General features: G+C 39.8%; 1 protein-coding gene across 2 annotated transcripts in view; it reads right to left on the reverse strand.

Annotated features, from left to right (window-relative positions):
- Positions 1–5,344: 5,344 nt before the first annotated feature.
- SYTL5 (synaptotagmin like 5) overlaps positions 5,345–17,151 on the reverse strand; it is a 62,643-nt gene continuing 50,836 nt past the window's right edge. For both annotated transcript variants that reach the window (XM_086608637.1, XM_086608628.1), the window contains 5 exons: positions 16,091–16,252; positions 12,208–12,316; positions 10,667–10,802; positions 6,098–6,306; positions 5,345–5,487 (listed from right to left, as the gene is read on the reverse strand). In XM_086608637.1, coding sequence (XP_086464763.1) covers positions 5,345–5,487; positions 6,098–6,306; positions 10,667–10,802; positions 12,208–12,316; positions 16,091–16,252 — 759 coding nt within the window. The remainder of the gene's footprint in view (positions 5,488–6,097; positions 6,307–10,666; positions 10,803–12,207; positions 12,317–16,090; positions 16,253–17,151) is intronic.

A 17,151-nucleotide genomic window follows, 5' to 3' on the forward strand; every position in this document is an offset into this window, starting at 1 on the left:
CTTGGCATCTCCTGCTGAGTTATAGTAAAAAACATCACTGCAAATAAAAATCTGCATCCTATTTTGGAATTCATCACACGTTCTTACCACCGTTTCTCTAGCGTTCTCAAATGTTAACATTTCTGTGTGTAAAAATAAATAAATAATAATCTTTAAAAAAAAAATATTGAGGGAAAAAAAAAGAAAAGCGTCTACGAAGCGCAGGAACAAGGTCTAAGGAGATGGTTATTTCTGTCATTGTTGCAAACTGCTGAAAATCAATACTGTATGTTAGGGAAGTAAAATTTTTATTTTTACCTTGCATGGAAAGCAGGGCTATCACTTAACTGCTGTTTGCTGCCTCCTTCCAGATACTGGAGATTAACGTTCAGGTGAAACGTTCTGATGAGGGTTGCTGAACCGAAGGGAGGGATGAAGGAAAGAGACCCTTGTAAAAATTCAGGTACAACCCTTACTGTCTTGTGTGAATCCACAAACTAGGCAACTGTGGAAATAGGAGACTCAGCTCTTTTTCAAAAGGTGTAGAAGATTCAGGCAACCTTTCTCTTCACTTCAACAATCCGCAAACTTTACATGCCTGAAGCTGAGCAATATGCATATCCCTCAAGAAGCCAAAATTATGCCAGTCTAAATGCAACTCTCTCATTACCTCTCGTTATCAATTAGTACCAGTGGATGCTCAATGGCTGCTCTGCTGTTATAGTTCAGTTGATATTTTGCAGAATACAACTTAAAATAATTGCACTTGGCAGGACCTAACCAGGCAGGGAAAGAAAAATAAAAAATTAATAAATAAAATGCTTCTTTCCTGCTACCTTAGCGTAATTTGCATTGGAAGAGGCACAGAAGAATAAGCTTCCAGTCTAATATGCCATGATCAAAACATACTTACCCTCCCAATGACTTCCCTCTTAAACCATCTGCTGAAGCATCCAGCCAGGAAAGAAAGATCAAAATGTGGCATCTAAAAGGCCTTCAAGGAAGGCAATGGCACTTGGATTAGCACAGGAAGATGGCAATGGTGTCTCTCAGAGTCTTTACAGCTTTCCTCCTGCCCTTGCTCAAATGTAGCACGATGGAGGCGGAGGAGATGGGGAGGCCATTTCAAACCTATTTTAGATGGCTTTTGGCATCTAAGCATGCAAGCAAGAGCATCAACATTTAGAAGCCTAAAGTCCCCACATGGCTGATAAACCAAGCAGAGAAGCTTCCAGAGAACAGATCTGGATACCAAAGTCTCATGTCAGGGCTTGGAGAGCCCTCAGTATCAGCTCTTTTCGATGGATACCGGCAATAACTACACTGCCTAAAGATGTATTCACTGTTCCCGTTTGACATTCTACAGTGAAAGTTGCACTTTCATTCTTCTTTAATGGGTCAAACCCTCAAAATCTAATCACAAGGGGGAAAAAGATAGTAATGAAAGCCCTGTAGTCACCTAGCTAGAAAAATATCTATCAGGGTAAAATGCAGTGTGTAACACATTTTCAAAAACCGCTGTAGAGAAGATTTCTTCTCCACTGACGCATCTTCTGTCATTCAAGTCTATATGGAGAAATACTTTAGAAACATCAGCTCTGCTACGTGTAATTACTCAAGGCAGGAGCTTATGAATCAATGTTAAAATTGTGGCTATTTTGTCCTAAAAATTAGCCTTGAATAAACCATTCATGCACTTTCAATACCATAAACATACATACAAAAAGGAAGGCTTTAGCCTAATTCCTGTCTGTCTTTTTGTTCAGCCTGGTAACACACAGTACGTGATGACGCATAATTATAGGCAATTAATTCAAATATCTGGGAAACAAGAAATCACATCTGCAGTTAATCATCTTGTGCTTTTTCCGAATGAAAAATCATTTTTGTAAAGGAAGAGAACAAAGATATGAGAGATATAATTAAATGTGACATTTTCCACAAATCAAACGCTTCCTACAAATGTGCCGATAACATCATAGAACGGCAAAGCTTTCCAAATTGCTCTAGTGTTTATATGATGCCCATCATCTCTCAGAGGCTCATTTCAGGCAGAGTGACACACCTATTATACGCTGTCATAATGCAGAATTGTTACTGCTAACCTAGGAGGTAATTTCACTGTACTACTCTGAATCTCATCAATGGCAAACACCATCGCCTTGGCCAAAATTACTTCCCCGGTGAAATTGTTCCCTGCATGTGCTGAACTGCAACTGACACCTACAGTCTATTCATAGCCTGGTCTATAATTTCAAGTGCAGGCTCACAGTGAAATTTTGGCCCTTTGGATGGAAAAGGCAAAACTTAAAGCCCACGTATGATCTAGGTGACGCTTCCCAGATGAGTTCATTCATCACAAACTCTAACCTAAGACCAAAATGGGCAGGAGCCGCAGTAGTAAAGCACAGACTTTTTGCTTTCGAAGCAAGACTTGATTTAGTTAAAATGGTCACGCTTAGAAGGTTGGAAAATACCATTCAAAAATTAGACAGGCTCTTGTACTCTGTGTAAAAGTAAAAGGTTTAGTTCAGTTCAAAATTATTTTCAGGTTTTCAATTTGGCAAGAGAAAAAGGTGCCCGTTTTGGGGTCCAACAGGGAGGATTTTTTGTGTTATTATTTTTCCCATTTTCACCATCAAAATGAAACAAAATGAAATCATCCCACTGCCCAATGTTCCTCTATAACGCCAGCTGGACTTTTACTCTGCAGAATGATTTTCTTTAGATTTAACAAGCTTTATCTTTCGAACTCATCTTCCAGCAAGTGAAAAATCAAGCTTGTGCCTCCATGTCAATATAATATTATTACTCTCAAAATAAATGCAGGTTTGCAGGACAAACAACTAAGACGTCTCAGACTGATTCTTTTAAAGAGAGAGGTAGTTAAGGTGCCAAAAGTTAGGTTTGGTTTCACTTTGGGGGATGCTGATACAAAAAAAAAAATCTGTTACTTAAAAAAAGACTATTATGATAAGAAAAAGGTCCTAAAATATACATGCTTGATATTTGTGCTTTAATTTTGCAGCTCATGGCATCTGTGGCATGAAGTGGAAAGCCAGCTAAAACTAGACTAGACTTGCTTCACTGCCCAATTTGAGCAAGACTTCAGACAAAAATGCAGAATATATGAAGAAGGAAAATTAAGTCAGTTTTCTTGAGCAACTGCTGGCTTTTAGTTCTCAAACTGAGATTCTCTAAGGGAGTTTTATTTTCAAAGATGACTCAGTAATTTCTGAAAATTGTGGGTCTCAAACTGGGCAAGCAGTACCTCCAATGACTTTTTAAAGTCATATCAGAATTCTCATAGAAAATATTCATAATGAAACTAATTGTTTTATTAAAACTAAGATAGTATTTTTAACTTTTTTTTTTAATCTAATAATGTTAGGATTTTAAAAGACTGATTGAAAACTTCCCTGCAGTTTCAAGCCACTCAAACCAAAACAGTATAAAATACCTTAAAAAAAAAAAAAAAAAAAAAGAAAAAAGAACAGACATTAAATTTTAACATTTCGGATTCAGCTCTAAATACATGTACCTAACTGTACACTAGGGCAGCTACAAAGGTCAAAATTTCCAGCTGTAGCTATCAGTTCGTATTCTATTGTTTTATCTATATTTCTTGCAATTTCTGGATTGTGAAGAACAACATTTGTATCTCTCAAACAAGTTAGATTTTATGGTCTTTATTCTTCACAGAAATCTTTGAATACTGGTGTTTTGATCTACAGGGAATGATACATTATTTGAAAGTTTATTTTTTTCCCAGTAATTTATGTAAGGATTATGTTTCCATATATTTTTATTTGTTTCCTCAGTGCTAATACTGCCTTCCTTCCAAAAATAAAACATTTGGGGAAAAAAAAAATTAAATTAAGAATACCTACAGACGAATTTACCAGTTCAAATAGGAGGCTGTGTTCTAATTCTTAAAAATTCAGAAGAAATGTTGTTCACTCAGTTTAATGATCTTCCTTTGTCTTATACCCTGAGCAATCACACACCATGCAACTATATTGTTATCCAATGTTGCAAGCAGACACGTGCTGTCCTTGAAAAAAGATTATAATCCTATCTCATTATGGTAGGAGTAGCCCTCGACAACTATTCAAAACAGCATGTTCTTCACATATGATCTGGGTAAGATCCCAAAGGATGGGGGATCTAAGTAGGTGTAAAATCACTTTAGGAAACCACGTGACAAAATTGCTGTTGAACCATGTTGAATTGTCATGGTTAATAAGATTAATGACCGAATTGGCCAAAACCCACTCTTATCATTAAATCCACTGTTAACTCACAGGGGGATGTTCAGGAGAAAAAAGTCCTACTCCGGTTAATAGTTAACATGCATGGGCATGCCTGAATGGGATCCCAGCCCATTCAGAGAAAATTCTAAAATTGCGCAAATCATTCCAGCATTTGCTTTAATCATGTCACTTTCCTACATGATCTGTTGAATCAAGGTCTTAGTTAACTGTGTCCAAACCCAGTATGTGTCTCATCTCAGTGACGTATCAGATGAGGACAGGCATGTGAACATATTCCCTCCGTTCAATGATACCAGAAGATCTTAGCTAGAGCTGTCAATTGAATGAAAACCACAGTAATACCATGCAGTTCTGAAAACTGGGAATTTGTTACAATTTATTTTTCATTAGAGGCTCTTTGATTACGTTGAATCAAGTCTTCCTTTTATATAGCGCATGAAAATAACCCAGAGAATGCCAGAACACCAGCACTGTACACCAGCTCACCTGCTGCCTGTTTCTAGTATGCAACACAGGGGACTGGCCTTCCTTAGTGGGCTGCTTGGTCCCAAGCCTGTCATCCTGCACACTGCACAGCCCAACAAGCACACATGACAAAGCAACGTTGTTTGTTATCTTTTGTAACGTTATGGCTTCTTATCTTTCCAAATAAAAAAAGCTTTCTAAAGCACAGACTCACTCTGAGTCTGCTTGTACTGTATCACTGCTGTCTTCCAGGCCATCTTTGACCCAGAAGGAGATAGGTAAACCAGGAATTACTTACTAAATAACTAACTTGAGAATTCGCTCACTCCATGACCCCCCCCAGGCAGAGGGGTTCATGAGCTGTGCACCAGTCCCCAGAAGGGACAGAGAAAGCCGGTCCGATCTGGTCAAATTCTCACTGGCTGCAGGAGAAACACAATCCAGACAAGAAACTTGGTTAAAAACCTGCACACGAAAGTGCAGAATACATTAAAATCTCACTCGGAGCCTTAACATCCAAGGCAAAGAGTATAACCCTTCCCCACTTTCAACTGGACAAGATGACAAGAGCCTGAACACCACTGAAATCAGGAGTACCTGTGGTACCCCTCAGTAGTCAAAGTCTTTCAGAGTCTGCGTTTTCCCATGCTGGATCTCAGCATTAATATCCCCTCCACAGGAGCTCCAGGACTGTCAATCATCTTCTGCCAGAGGTGCTGCTCTTCGCCTTGAGAGTCCATCCAGTCAACCTCCTTGCCATTACTTACACCTGGCAATTACAAAAACATGAGGCATTTTGGCATATTAGCAAGCAGTTAACTTGCTCATTTGCTGCAACAGTCTATAGAAAGATGACAAGCACTTCCAATGACAAGCTCTTCACACTACCACCTGTACAGGGAGTTATATCGAAACAGGTGGCTCCTGGGAGAGCACCAGTCTGTCCTTACACTCCTTTGTGGCACATGGACAGAGGTACATAAATCTCCCTGCTCTGTACCAGAAGCAACTTTCTCCTAACAGAGGAGAAACGGATTCACGGCTCTTCCAGATTACACCATCAGCAGCAGAAAGGCTGCTGCTGGAGAACAGTAGCCATTTCCTTCTCACTGGGATGCTAAGAAATGCTTCCAAGGTATTCCCAGTTCTTCTAGACAGTGTGGAGGTAGAACTGGACACCAAATTTTTGTGTCTCACTTAATGGAGGAAAGAACTGAATCATCATTATATGTTGCCTTCTCTCCCTTTTTAAGTTCCTCAAGTTCACATATACTTTCCATACACTCAGTAACTTTTATGTCCTTCATACACATGAATCACTGTCGGTGAGAAAGGAGAGCAGAATAAGAAAAGCAATCACCAGTCAGATGGGACCTTACCATTTCCAGTGCTCAAGCGGACACCTCCCAGAAAAATATTGCTGGAGAGCGACTCCTTGTCCCACACAGTCAATTCTAGGCAGGCGTTACGTATATCTCTCGAATTCAAGCCACTGAAAGCAAAGGTATGATTCCACTGGGGGTTCACACTCTTTTTTATTATGGGAGTTTTGTGTTTTGTAGCTTTGCTGTCATCTGGAAGCAGATATCTGGGAGATACAGAAAAGGAAAATTGAATATGTAGATGGTATGTCACATAATATTCACAAAGAATTATAATCATGTAGAGGCTCAAACGGGATCAGGACCCCATTTCCCCACTGTCAATAAATTAAATATATACCTGAAATGCATATTTTGCATTTGTGCCCCATTTGTTCTTATAGTTACAATGTCAGTTATCACCAGCAGAAACTGAAATTAGGTCTCCTTGCCCCATATCTTGGGTCTTAACCACAAACTTTTTATTTCAGTGAAGACTAAATATAGACAGGATCATAAAAACGTTGGCTAGAAGGAGCCTCTGGGGTTGCCCAGTCCATTCTCCCTCACAAAGCAGGACAGGAGGTCCTCCAGAAAGAAATGGAAATGACTGGTAAGTAAGGAACTTCAACAGGTTAGCGTCATTAATTTGAGTTGCTGCATATTGAGTGCAGAAACACTAATGCTGTAAAGTCTGACAAGCTTTTCATGTTTTAATTTTAGTGGAGAATTGCTTTAGTGAAACTAAGTGAACTTAATACTCGTAAGTTTGAAATCTTAGAAGCATAGAATGGTTTGGGTTGGAAGGGACCTTAAAGTTCCATCATCTAGTTCCAACCGCCTTGTCACAGGTAGGGACACCTTCCACTAGATCAGGTTGCTCAAAGCCTCATCTAACCTGGCCTTGAACACTTCCAGGGATGGGGCAGCCACAACTTTTCTGGGCAACCTGTTCCAGTGCCTCACCATCCTCAGAGTGAGGAATTTCTTTCTTAGATCTAATATAAATCTGCCCTCTTTCAGTTTAAATCCATTGCCCCTTGTCCTGTCACTATAGGCCCTTGTAAAAAGTCTCTCTCCAGCTTTCTTGTAGGCCCCCTTTAAGCACTGGAAGGCTGCAATAAGATCACCCCGGAGCCTTCTCTTCTCCAGGCTGAATGGTCCCAACTCCTTCAGCCTGTCTTCATAGCAGAGGTGCTACAGCCCTTGGATCATCTTTGTGGCCCTTCTCTGGACTCACTCCAACAGCTCCATGTCCTTCTTATGTTGAGGTCCCCACAGCTGGATGCAGTACTCCAGGTGGGGTCTCACAAGATCAGGGGTCTGAACAAATTTTCACAGTTTCTACCTTCATCTCCTCCAGCAAAGCTAATGGAATAACTATGTGGTTGCACATAAATACTAAAGGGTCAGTCATACAACCAAAACACATCACTAGGCCTCCAACAGGACTCCTGTGCAGGTTTTTACTTGACAATAAACAGGAGCTAGTTTACTGCAGTGGGCTAATCTTTGTCAAATTATCTCAAGCTAACAGTGCGGATTAGACCACTGCAGCATCTCAACTGGTTCATGGCAACTTGATTGCACATTTAGCCAAGACACGTGACAGACCAACGGTCCAAGGAAAACAGACTCCTGTTCCACTGTACTGAATAATCCATGTCAGCAACAGCAGACACCACTAACTAAAGATAGTCCTGAGAATTACTGGCCACACATTGCGACTGCTAATGTAAAAAGGTTTTGACAACATTTTCTCCCTGAAGCCTGTTGCGAGCTCCAGGTGGGAACAAGCCATAGTGGGATCAGACAGCCTATTTTCAGTAAAAATAAATGCCCTCACATATATCAGGAAAAGAGACATGGCACGGGAGAACAAATACATAGGAAGAATAGCTCAAACTTTTTTTCTACATGAAGTGTAGAAGCTTAATGATAGTTTGAAGAATGCTGCAAGATCAAGGTAATTTCTCAGCTTCCCCAAGGAATTAAACACAGGATGTTTTCTATGGTCACTATTTAGTAACAACACTCAAACCATTATTAATGAAGTAGAGCATATCTAAAAATCAGCCATTCTAACAGCTAGCATAGCAAAAACTGGCCAAGAAAAATATTTTAAGTTATTCATTATTTACTAAATTTAACATTTCAAAATCATAACTTACATTTATGAAAAATCCAATATAATGAGGCATACAGCAGTCTGTTAATTTTATTCAAACACAAGTATATCCTATATGTAGCATTTTCTACATATTCTGGATTTTGACTGTCCAACACAAAATGCTGCTTATCTAATAAAAAGGTGCATATATGTCATAATATATATATATATTTTACGTACCCACATGCATACAGGCACGTAAGTGACACAGATCTTAAATTTTTCAAAATGATGCATCTTTAAAATCAAACCTGAAAGCTATCAGAGCAGAATTTTAAAATATCTTCTGTCAAAGAATATTTAATGTTAACTATTGTCATGGTTTGATGTGGGGTGGGTGGGGGTTCTGGTGGCAGGAGAGGGGCTTTGCTCCCTGTGACCTCCCTGGTTTTGGAACAGGGTCAGACCTGGTTCTGGCCACCAGATCAGACTGCCATCCCCCTCAGGGTTGAGCCAATCAGTGCCTCTGCAAATTGCCCTATTTAAGTCAGGACAAAGGAACCAGAAAAGGTGCTTTGCCCAGGAGTGAGGAGAGAAGGGAGGAGGGCACTGCCCCCGCTCCCTGGCTCCCGGCCGGGCAGCTGCCTGCGTCGGGCCGGCGCCGCCCACTGAGGATGGCAGCGGCAGAGCCGGCTGGAGAACTCGGGGAGCACCCCACTCCCGGGGTGCCCACTGGGCTGAGTTCACCTGGAGAGGACTGAGATCTGAGAGAAACAGCTGCATCGACAGCAGGTCAGTGAGGATGGAGCGGGAGGAGGTGTGCCGGAGCCGAGTTTCCCCTGCGGCTGATGGTGAGATAGCAGGCGGCCCCCCTGCAACCAGGACGGCCTCAGTGGAGCAGAGACCCACTCGCAGCCCGTGGAGAGGAGATGCCTGAGCCTGAGGATGGTCGTGTTGGGGTGCACGACAAGGCGGAGAGGCATCTGGAGTCTGCGTGACGACCCACGCCGGAGCGAGTGGCTACAGCTCCCTAAGTACCCGAGACTGTGGTAAAGCCCACACTGGGGCAATCTGTGGGGAAGGATTGCACCCTGTGGGCTGGACTCACACTGGAGAAGTTTGTGGATTTTTCCTCGTGAGTAGGGGATCCACTGGAGCAAGGGAAAAGGGTGTAAGGAGTCCTCCTCCTTTAAGAAAGAAGCAGCAGTAACAGCACGGAATGAACTGACCTGCACTCCCCCAGTCCCTGCCCCCTGAACCGCTGAAGGAAGGAGGTAGAGCCGGGAGGAAAAGAAAAAGGGGGGGGGAGAGAAGGAAGGTGTCGGTTTTAAGATCTGGCTTTGTTTCTTTTTATCCTCTCAAGTAACCAGTTTTGTTTCCCTTTGTCCTTTTAAGTAACCATTAATAAACTGTTTTGCTTTAAGAAAACCCAGTCTGGTTTGCCCAGGACCATGGTTGGTGGGTGCTCCCTCTGTTCTTGTCTCAACCCTCAGTCCCTTTATTATATTTTTCTCCTCTCCACTTTACTGGAGAAGGAGAGACTGTGTGAGTTTTAGTTGCTGGATCGGCCTAAAACCACGACAACTATGAAACACAATTAGAGTTAAGACACTACGTGTGAAGTCAGTCATAGACTTCCTGAGAACCCTCAGTGTTTAAATGTGCCCCTCGACACTGTCAAAGAGCTTTCCCCATTAAGCACCAGAAAAAAAAACAACAACTATTTATAATATAAGAGAGGAAAATATTTTTTCATTTAACATATTTACTTGAATCAAAATAGAATTTGTTTACATGCATAAGAAATTGTCTCTTTCTGTATGTTTCAGGTGATGTTCATTAGAAAGAACTTCAGCTGGATGGAGCATGCCAGCTTTTGTAAGTGTTATTTGCAGTTTTACAAGGAATCCAAACAGACTGTGTTTTCCTGAAAACAAATTTCTAATTCAGGACGTAGTGTGGTTATTCCTCTTAGTAAAAAAATATGTACTGTTTCAATTTCCTGAAAATGTAAATGTCACCATCAGATCAGGTATCATCTCCAGTGTGAGTGCCGTAATTTACAATTTTTTGCCTCCAGGAGTGATGAATATTCACTCTCTGCCAACTCAGTGGAAGTGTGTTCTTTCAGCAAACATATTCTATAACAGCATGCACATTAGCACACTAGATACTTATGTATGAATGGAGTGATATGGTGACTGGAGTGGAATGGAGTGATATGAATTACAAACTGGTTCTTGACTGAGTGGTATTTAAGAACAGTTCTATTTAACCACTGAGACAACTCAGACCTCTCTGCCCTTATTCCATAATGTCCTTCTCTTCAGCATACCATTTCAATATGACAGTTGCTTTTCAGAACTGAAACTCCATACACATATGTACAGATACATTTGGAAAAAAAAAAGTCAGCCAAAATATAATTCAATTTAGCCATTAAAAACAAGGGGATCAAAAAAAATAAAATCACAGACCCTTTCACAAAAGTGTCAGATGTGCCTCCTGATTTCACTGCTGTTAAATTCTTTGCTTCTTTGATGAGGACTTCTAATATACCTCCAGATGGCATGTGAGAGACTCCCTTCTTTCCTTTTTTAAAGCTCTTCTTTCCTATATATAGAATAGAATTGCAACATTATCCTCCGAAATTATATATACACTGCAAGACTGATTTGGAAACGTAAGTTTTCTTGGTTAGATTCTTTCACTCATTTCCTGCAATGGGATTAAAGTATTTCTTATGAGGAGATCCTGATTTTCTGTGGGTAGAGAAACTAATCACGCAGGGGCAAAAAATCACTCCACATTTAATAAAGAACTTGACCGTTTGACTAAGAACTGCATGTCCTGTAAGTCTTGCCTTCTTGTCAGAATCCACTTCCACCACTGATGTTAAACAGTTACGACACCTAAGACGCCACAAGCAAGGTATAAAACCTCTGACTCAAAGCTTAAAATGCAGAAATACACCACATGTATTCCATGCAGTGCTCTTTGGAGACCATGACAAAGGACGTGGTGCTCACTGACAAGCTATTGCTTTTGAACAGCAGCATGAGGACACGTGTACTTGCTGCTGCTGCAGATTCTAAGAGGCTTATCAAGAGGAATCATACACACTGATCAGGCTGAAAACATCAGAAAAAAATATCAGGAGTGATGTTAAAATGTACTAATTTAAAAAATGCAAATAGAGTATATCTAGACTACTCAGACAACAATTAGCGTTTAAGAGAGAAAACCTTAGAATTACTGCTAGCAGAGGCAATATCATCTGTGGAAAAAAAAAGAAAGAAAACGAAAAAAGTGTAATACATCTACCAAATCCTAATACTAACAAGCAACACTGTCACTAAGACAGGGATATATCTGTGTCTAGTATATCCATGTACACTCAGATGCTACCCAGTGATTGCTCTCACTTCAGATGATTGCTATTTCTCATGTTACTACAGTGCGAAGAGTTACTAACTGTTTTCCCCTGTTCGTTGTTGATAAAAATAATGGCTTACCCTAATATTTTACATGACTGAATTAGAGCAGTAATACAGTAAAACTGAGTAGAGGTAAAGCAGTGTGAAAAAGAGTGAAAATGAGGAGATAGGTAAGCTTAAGGACAATTAAGGATGAAGAACTAAATGACATCTATAACTTCAATCAGATATACACTGCATAGAACTAGCTGAACAAAGAACCCACAGACTATGATGTAGACAATTTATTTCTATGTGGGTGTCCTTGATCATGTGATTTAACGTCTGATTTTTTTTTTTTTTAATTAGGTCACAATCATGCATCAACACTTGACTGCACACTCCCCTTCTCTCTCCCTAAGTTCAAGAGGAGAGGACTGAGCAGCAGAAACCCACTCAAGATTCAAAACTTCCACAGATAAAGACAACTAGCATGTTTAAGTATGATTTCAATCTTCACTAATACCATTACTTCACCCTAGGTGAGGATTTTTAATACTCAGAGAGATGTTATCACATGCCACCTTTAATGTTTGTTTTACCTTGAAACTGCCCTAGAGGAAGCATTAGGTTTCTGTCTGGGGGAATGTAACGTAAAACAACTGTCAGTTCTCCTTTATATTGAAACCCAACATCTGTCACAACCTCCACCTGAAAAGAAAAAACAAACAAAAGAACCAGAAATCCAGCTAAGTTTAATTATTCACCTTCTCCTTTTGATTTTAATTTTGTTAAACTAATATAGCATTTGAAACACTGCTGAAATGTATCAAGACATACCAGCCCACTTTCAGATAATTAGACATTCCGGATTGAATGCAATCACATTTCAGAAAACTTTATGAGCTAGGGAACGACAGCTCTCAGAAGAATAAAGCCATGTGGCATTAGACACTCTTCAGTGAACATACAGAGGAGAGAGATATCTAGCAGACATGAAGCAAACAAACAGAAAAAACCCTCAAACTCATTTCTAGACATATAAACTGTAGCTGATTTAAGCTGACATTCAGTCCTTATTTCCCTCAATCAGGACTTTAAACCATAATTGCTTTCATGTATTTTAGAGGAGTCACTTCTGAGTCACTCTTGGAATAGAGGTGTGGGGAACGAAGGCAAGGGAAGAGAGCAGAGCCCAGCTCTGAAATAGAAAAACTTCTTGAAAACTGTTATTCCAGTGTCCTTTTCCTTTTCTACACAGCTACTATTTCTGCATCTTTTTGTTTTATAAATGTTTGACTCTTGCCCAGACGGAATGTACTGAGAGCTCTTCAGAGCATCCTTGTTAAAAGAACATTAGGCCTTCACTGATGTCTGCTGAACTTTCATTCATGTGGTAAAAAGTTGGAAACCACATTTTAAAAAAACAATAGATGCAACACAGGGGGAACATGTTATGCCAGTTCAAACTGACTTCTATAAAAATAAAGTGCAGTGAAAAAAGAAGTCTTGTACGTTTACATTAGAGATCAGGTCTATGAAAAACTTAGGCTTATGCTAACCTTGTGCAATGTTGTCCACTAATGGAGGTGGGTCTACTCAGATGCTCAGATTTCTGTACATGCTTCAGTGCTTAGGTTTGAGTACAAATCAACAACTCTTCCTGATCTCTTAACAGAGACAAAGCACATGTATAAAGAGAGAGGACTCTTGAGTGCTGAGACACACACACCCCCCAAGGCACCACACAAGCCTGTAAAGAACTGCTTATACACTAATGTCTGATCTGTGACAGAAGTATTTCTCTGAAATGCTTTCATCTTGTTCCCTGTCTCCCCAGGAAGGTCAAAATTCTATTATCAAGACAAAACAGAACCAAAAAACCCTCACCAGAAGTACACATATGGTGATATGCACAGTCAGCACTGCCTTCATATCACAGGCTCTATGCTAAGGCACTATATACATGCTTGGTGGGGCTAAGTCTGCATACAAGGATGCAACAGGGAACAAAGCAATTTTAGTGATAGCAGCATCGCCCTTTTGAGACTTTGAAGCATTTTTACAGCAACACAGGCATCCTTGCGCTGACTCGGAGAAAAACGGTCCTGTCTCCACCACTGTCTGATGCCAGTTGCTAGAATCAAGAATAAAAGAAAATCTGTAGTAAATGTCTGTGGAATAATTTGCACAACATCTAAATCTTGCCAGTCAGGCAGACAACTTATGGGCTAAACTATGCCAGTTCAGAATCAAGTTTTCCATAAAGGCAGCAAGGATTATTTTTTCTGTCCTACTGGTGGACAAGCGATGGCATAAGTTCTTATGTCAGGAACAATTTGTCAGCCTCCCCCGCAGCGCCACGTATAACATGGCTCTAGACTCTGCCTCCTCTTTAACCACAGAACTATTTTCTCTTCTTTTTCTGATTTAACCACATTCCTCTTGAAAACAGACATTCAATGCTCATAGAAGAAACAGGTCTTAAAATCTCCAACCTTTTCACTAAAGCTGCTAAATGATTCATGATAGAATAAATAAAGTGCTGCAATAAAACCCAGGAAATGTTTCACTGCCATTCCTGTCTCTATCAGGCAGATGATATGGAAGAAAAGCATGAAATTTGTATGTGTATTAAGCTATGCTTTTTTAAAAAAAATTAAAATGTAATAATTGATATTTTTAAAAAATATACTGTCTTTGCTGATCAAAAATCTTAGTAGCATTTTAAGTTTAGAAAAATTATTTATAACAACTTAGGAGGCAGACAAGACCAATTCTGTGTTTGCTTTCTTTGGTAAAAAAAAGAACTCATTTAAAAATCCTTTTAATGGTTTTGGAAATAATCAGACAACGTCTTCCAGCTGGAATGGCTGAAATGCTTAGTGCCTCATTCCTTTTGCCCGAGCAGGAGAGCTTCGTGACCTTTTTTCCCCTGTTAGGATTAAAAGAAACCACCCAGGAACACACAAAACCCTGAAGATTGAAATGAGATCACAAAGAGACTACTGCACGATAAGAAGGTAAATTCCAGACCAAAGTTGCATGCAAACTGCAAGCAAAACAAATACTAGATGTTCATCATCTTGTTGTAAATCGGTGGACACTAAAAAGCATCTGACACCAGCCAGAGCTATAATGGAGATGTAGTAAACATTTCTTCTACTTCAAGAACAGACCCAACGAAAGTAACTTACAAGAAGCAAGCTTGTACAGATGGTATAATCCTGTTCTGGACACAGTGCTGACTGAAACATGTTTGCCATCATCAGCTACTTTCTCTTCCTGGTGCCACCTTGGCTGGACCATGAAGGAGGAGCTAGTGGTCACCCTTAGTAACAAAACTGAACTAGGAAACTGGGAATGATTTTCCTTGCCACTTACAAAGCATGAGGTGTGCCAGTGTTCAAAGAAGAGACCAATTTCCTTATTCATCTCCTGGAAAATTATTTACTAAAATATAAATTTGTGTCAGTTTAGATGTAAGCATCACAAAGGGCTATACCTAGAAATTAATTATACAGCAATCAGATCCATCACTCACCTGAAAGAATGGCACAAATCAAACACTCCCTCCTAAAACCCTGAAAGTAATGCTAGTTCCTTAAAAGTAATCATAGAATCACAGAATGGTTTGGGTTGGAAGGGACCTCGAAGATCATGTAGTTCCAACCCCCCTTCCATGAACACAGTGAACAAGTCATCTGAGTCTATCTCCACATCACTTGCAGTAAAACCTTGAAGTTTTCTGCAGCGAGAAAAATACACTTTCTGAAATGGCAATATAAACCACTGGAATTTCTGGGGATTCTGGCTGCTGCAGGAGCAAGCAAGGCAGAAGTCTTTAATCCTCTAGCTTAAAATAGCTCTTTGAATCTCTTCCAAAAATAAACACCTTTGCCAGAGCAGGGGATGCCCTAGAGACAGAAGGCATCCTATCCTTCGCTAAGTACAATGGAAGTCCTGTTTCACAGACCAATTGATTTGCCTGCAGAGGAGCCTTATCTTGTACCTTTCTAGTTAAGGTGAATAAGAGATTAATAAGTCATCTTGTCAGAGCTGAAAAGTGTGAAGCACTTTGAATCAAAACAACAAAAAAATCCATTTCTTTCATAAACTGTTAAGGGTTGGGTAGGGGAGAGTGGTAGAAAAGTGCTTTGGTTTATGAGCCATTTTTAAAAAATAATCGATTTCTTTACTAGGTCATTTCTCCACGCAGTTTGTTACAAGACAAACATAGCTTATTTAAAAAGGTGGGGGGGGGGGGGGGGGTCGTTTGTTTTTAAGCAGCCAATCATGTATAAAGTTTTCATGAAGACTTTAAAACCAGTGTGTTTTGGTTGAATAAAGAACAAAGATACTATTTTTATTACCATATTGGATACCCATAAAGTCACTGTTTCATAAACACGTTCCAAAGGAAAAACAACTAAGCCTTGCTAAATTTGCTTTGCAACCCTTTCACCAGCCCCTGGTAACCCTTACCTTGGGTTGGAGCACAAACCACTCATCGCTCTGATTTTCAAAGTCCCAGGAATCAAATGGAATTTCCACCTCCCCAAGGAAGCTGTTGTGTCCAAATCTGTCATAGTGCCAGACAGAAAGCTGCAGCGTCCTGGTTTCTAGCTGTGTGTGACTGATTACATACTACCAACAGAAAAAGAGAAAGAGAAACTCTCAGAATAAGCATAAATAATAGTTTCTACGGAGTCTTTTTCAGCTCTAGCTCAATTTCATGAAGCCCACAGCAGCTAATAAATGAAGCATGAAAGAGAGATTTATTTTCTTTGCAAACAAGATTGATCTAGCTAGAAAGCTCATAATGTTCATGTTAAACTTAAGTCTTTTCTTTGCAGTATGCATCCAATGGTAATTAACGTTACTATCATGATTGTGTTTTTTTCTGTATTAGTTATTAGTTACTGGGTATTTATGACTATAAAGTAAATTACAATGCTTAAAACTATGATCCTGTTAATTCCTCAGAAGTTTATGTAAAAGAAGCAGATCAACATCGAAGTTCAGTTTGTAAGATGAAACCCCACCAGTTCTTTCATCCCTAAAGAGAGTCTGCTGTCTGCTACTTTCTAGAAATAAGTGTTCTTTTCTCCTTTTCAGTTTTATCTTTGTAACTCAGGAAAATTGTCCTGAAAACAAGTAAAACTGCATCTGCAAAGCATTCACCAAACATCTCAGTAACAGTTAAAAAACTCCTCTGAAGAAACATCATATTCTAGCAAATACACAGAAAATTACAAACATCTGGAATTCTAGCTCTGCACATTCTGCTTTTAGCAAAAGGCCCATTAATTCCTTGAAATTCGCCCTTCCGCTAGTGTTAGCTGAGGAGACCCAGATGTCTTCTTTTTTGCATCAAGAACAACGTCTGGACACAGAAACATATTCTCCACAAGCTGAAACAGTCGAGTCAGTTGACGAGCCACACATGTAGGCTATTCATGTACAGGTATGTCTACAATGCTTAATCCTAGATGCCAACAGTTCCACTGTGAGAGATGTCATATTTAGCAACAATGGAATAAAAG

Source organism: Tauraco erythrolophus, chromosome 1 (genome assembly GCF_009769465.1).
Source record: "Tauraco erythrolophus isolate bTauEry1 chromosome 1, bTauEry1.pri, whole genome shotgun sequence".
NCBI classification, from domain to species: domain Eukaryota; kingdom Metazoa; phylum Chordata; class Aves; order Musophagiformes; family Musophagidae; genus Tauraco; species Tauraco erythrolophus.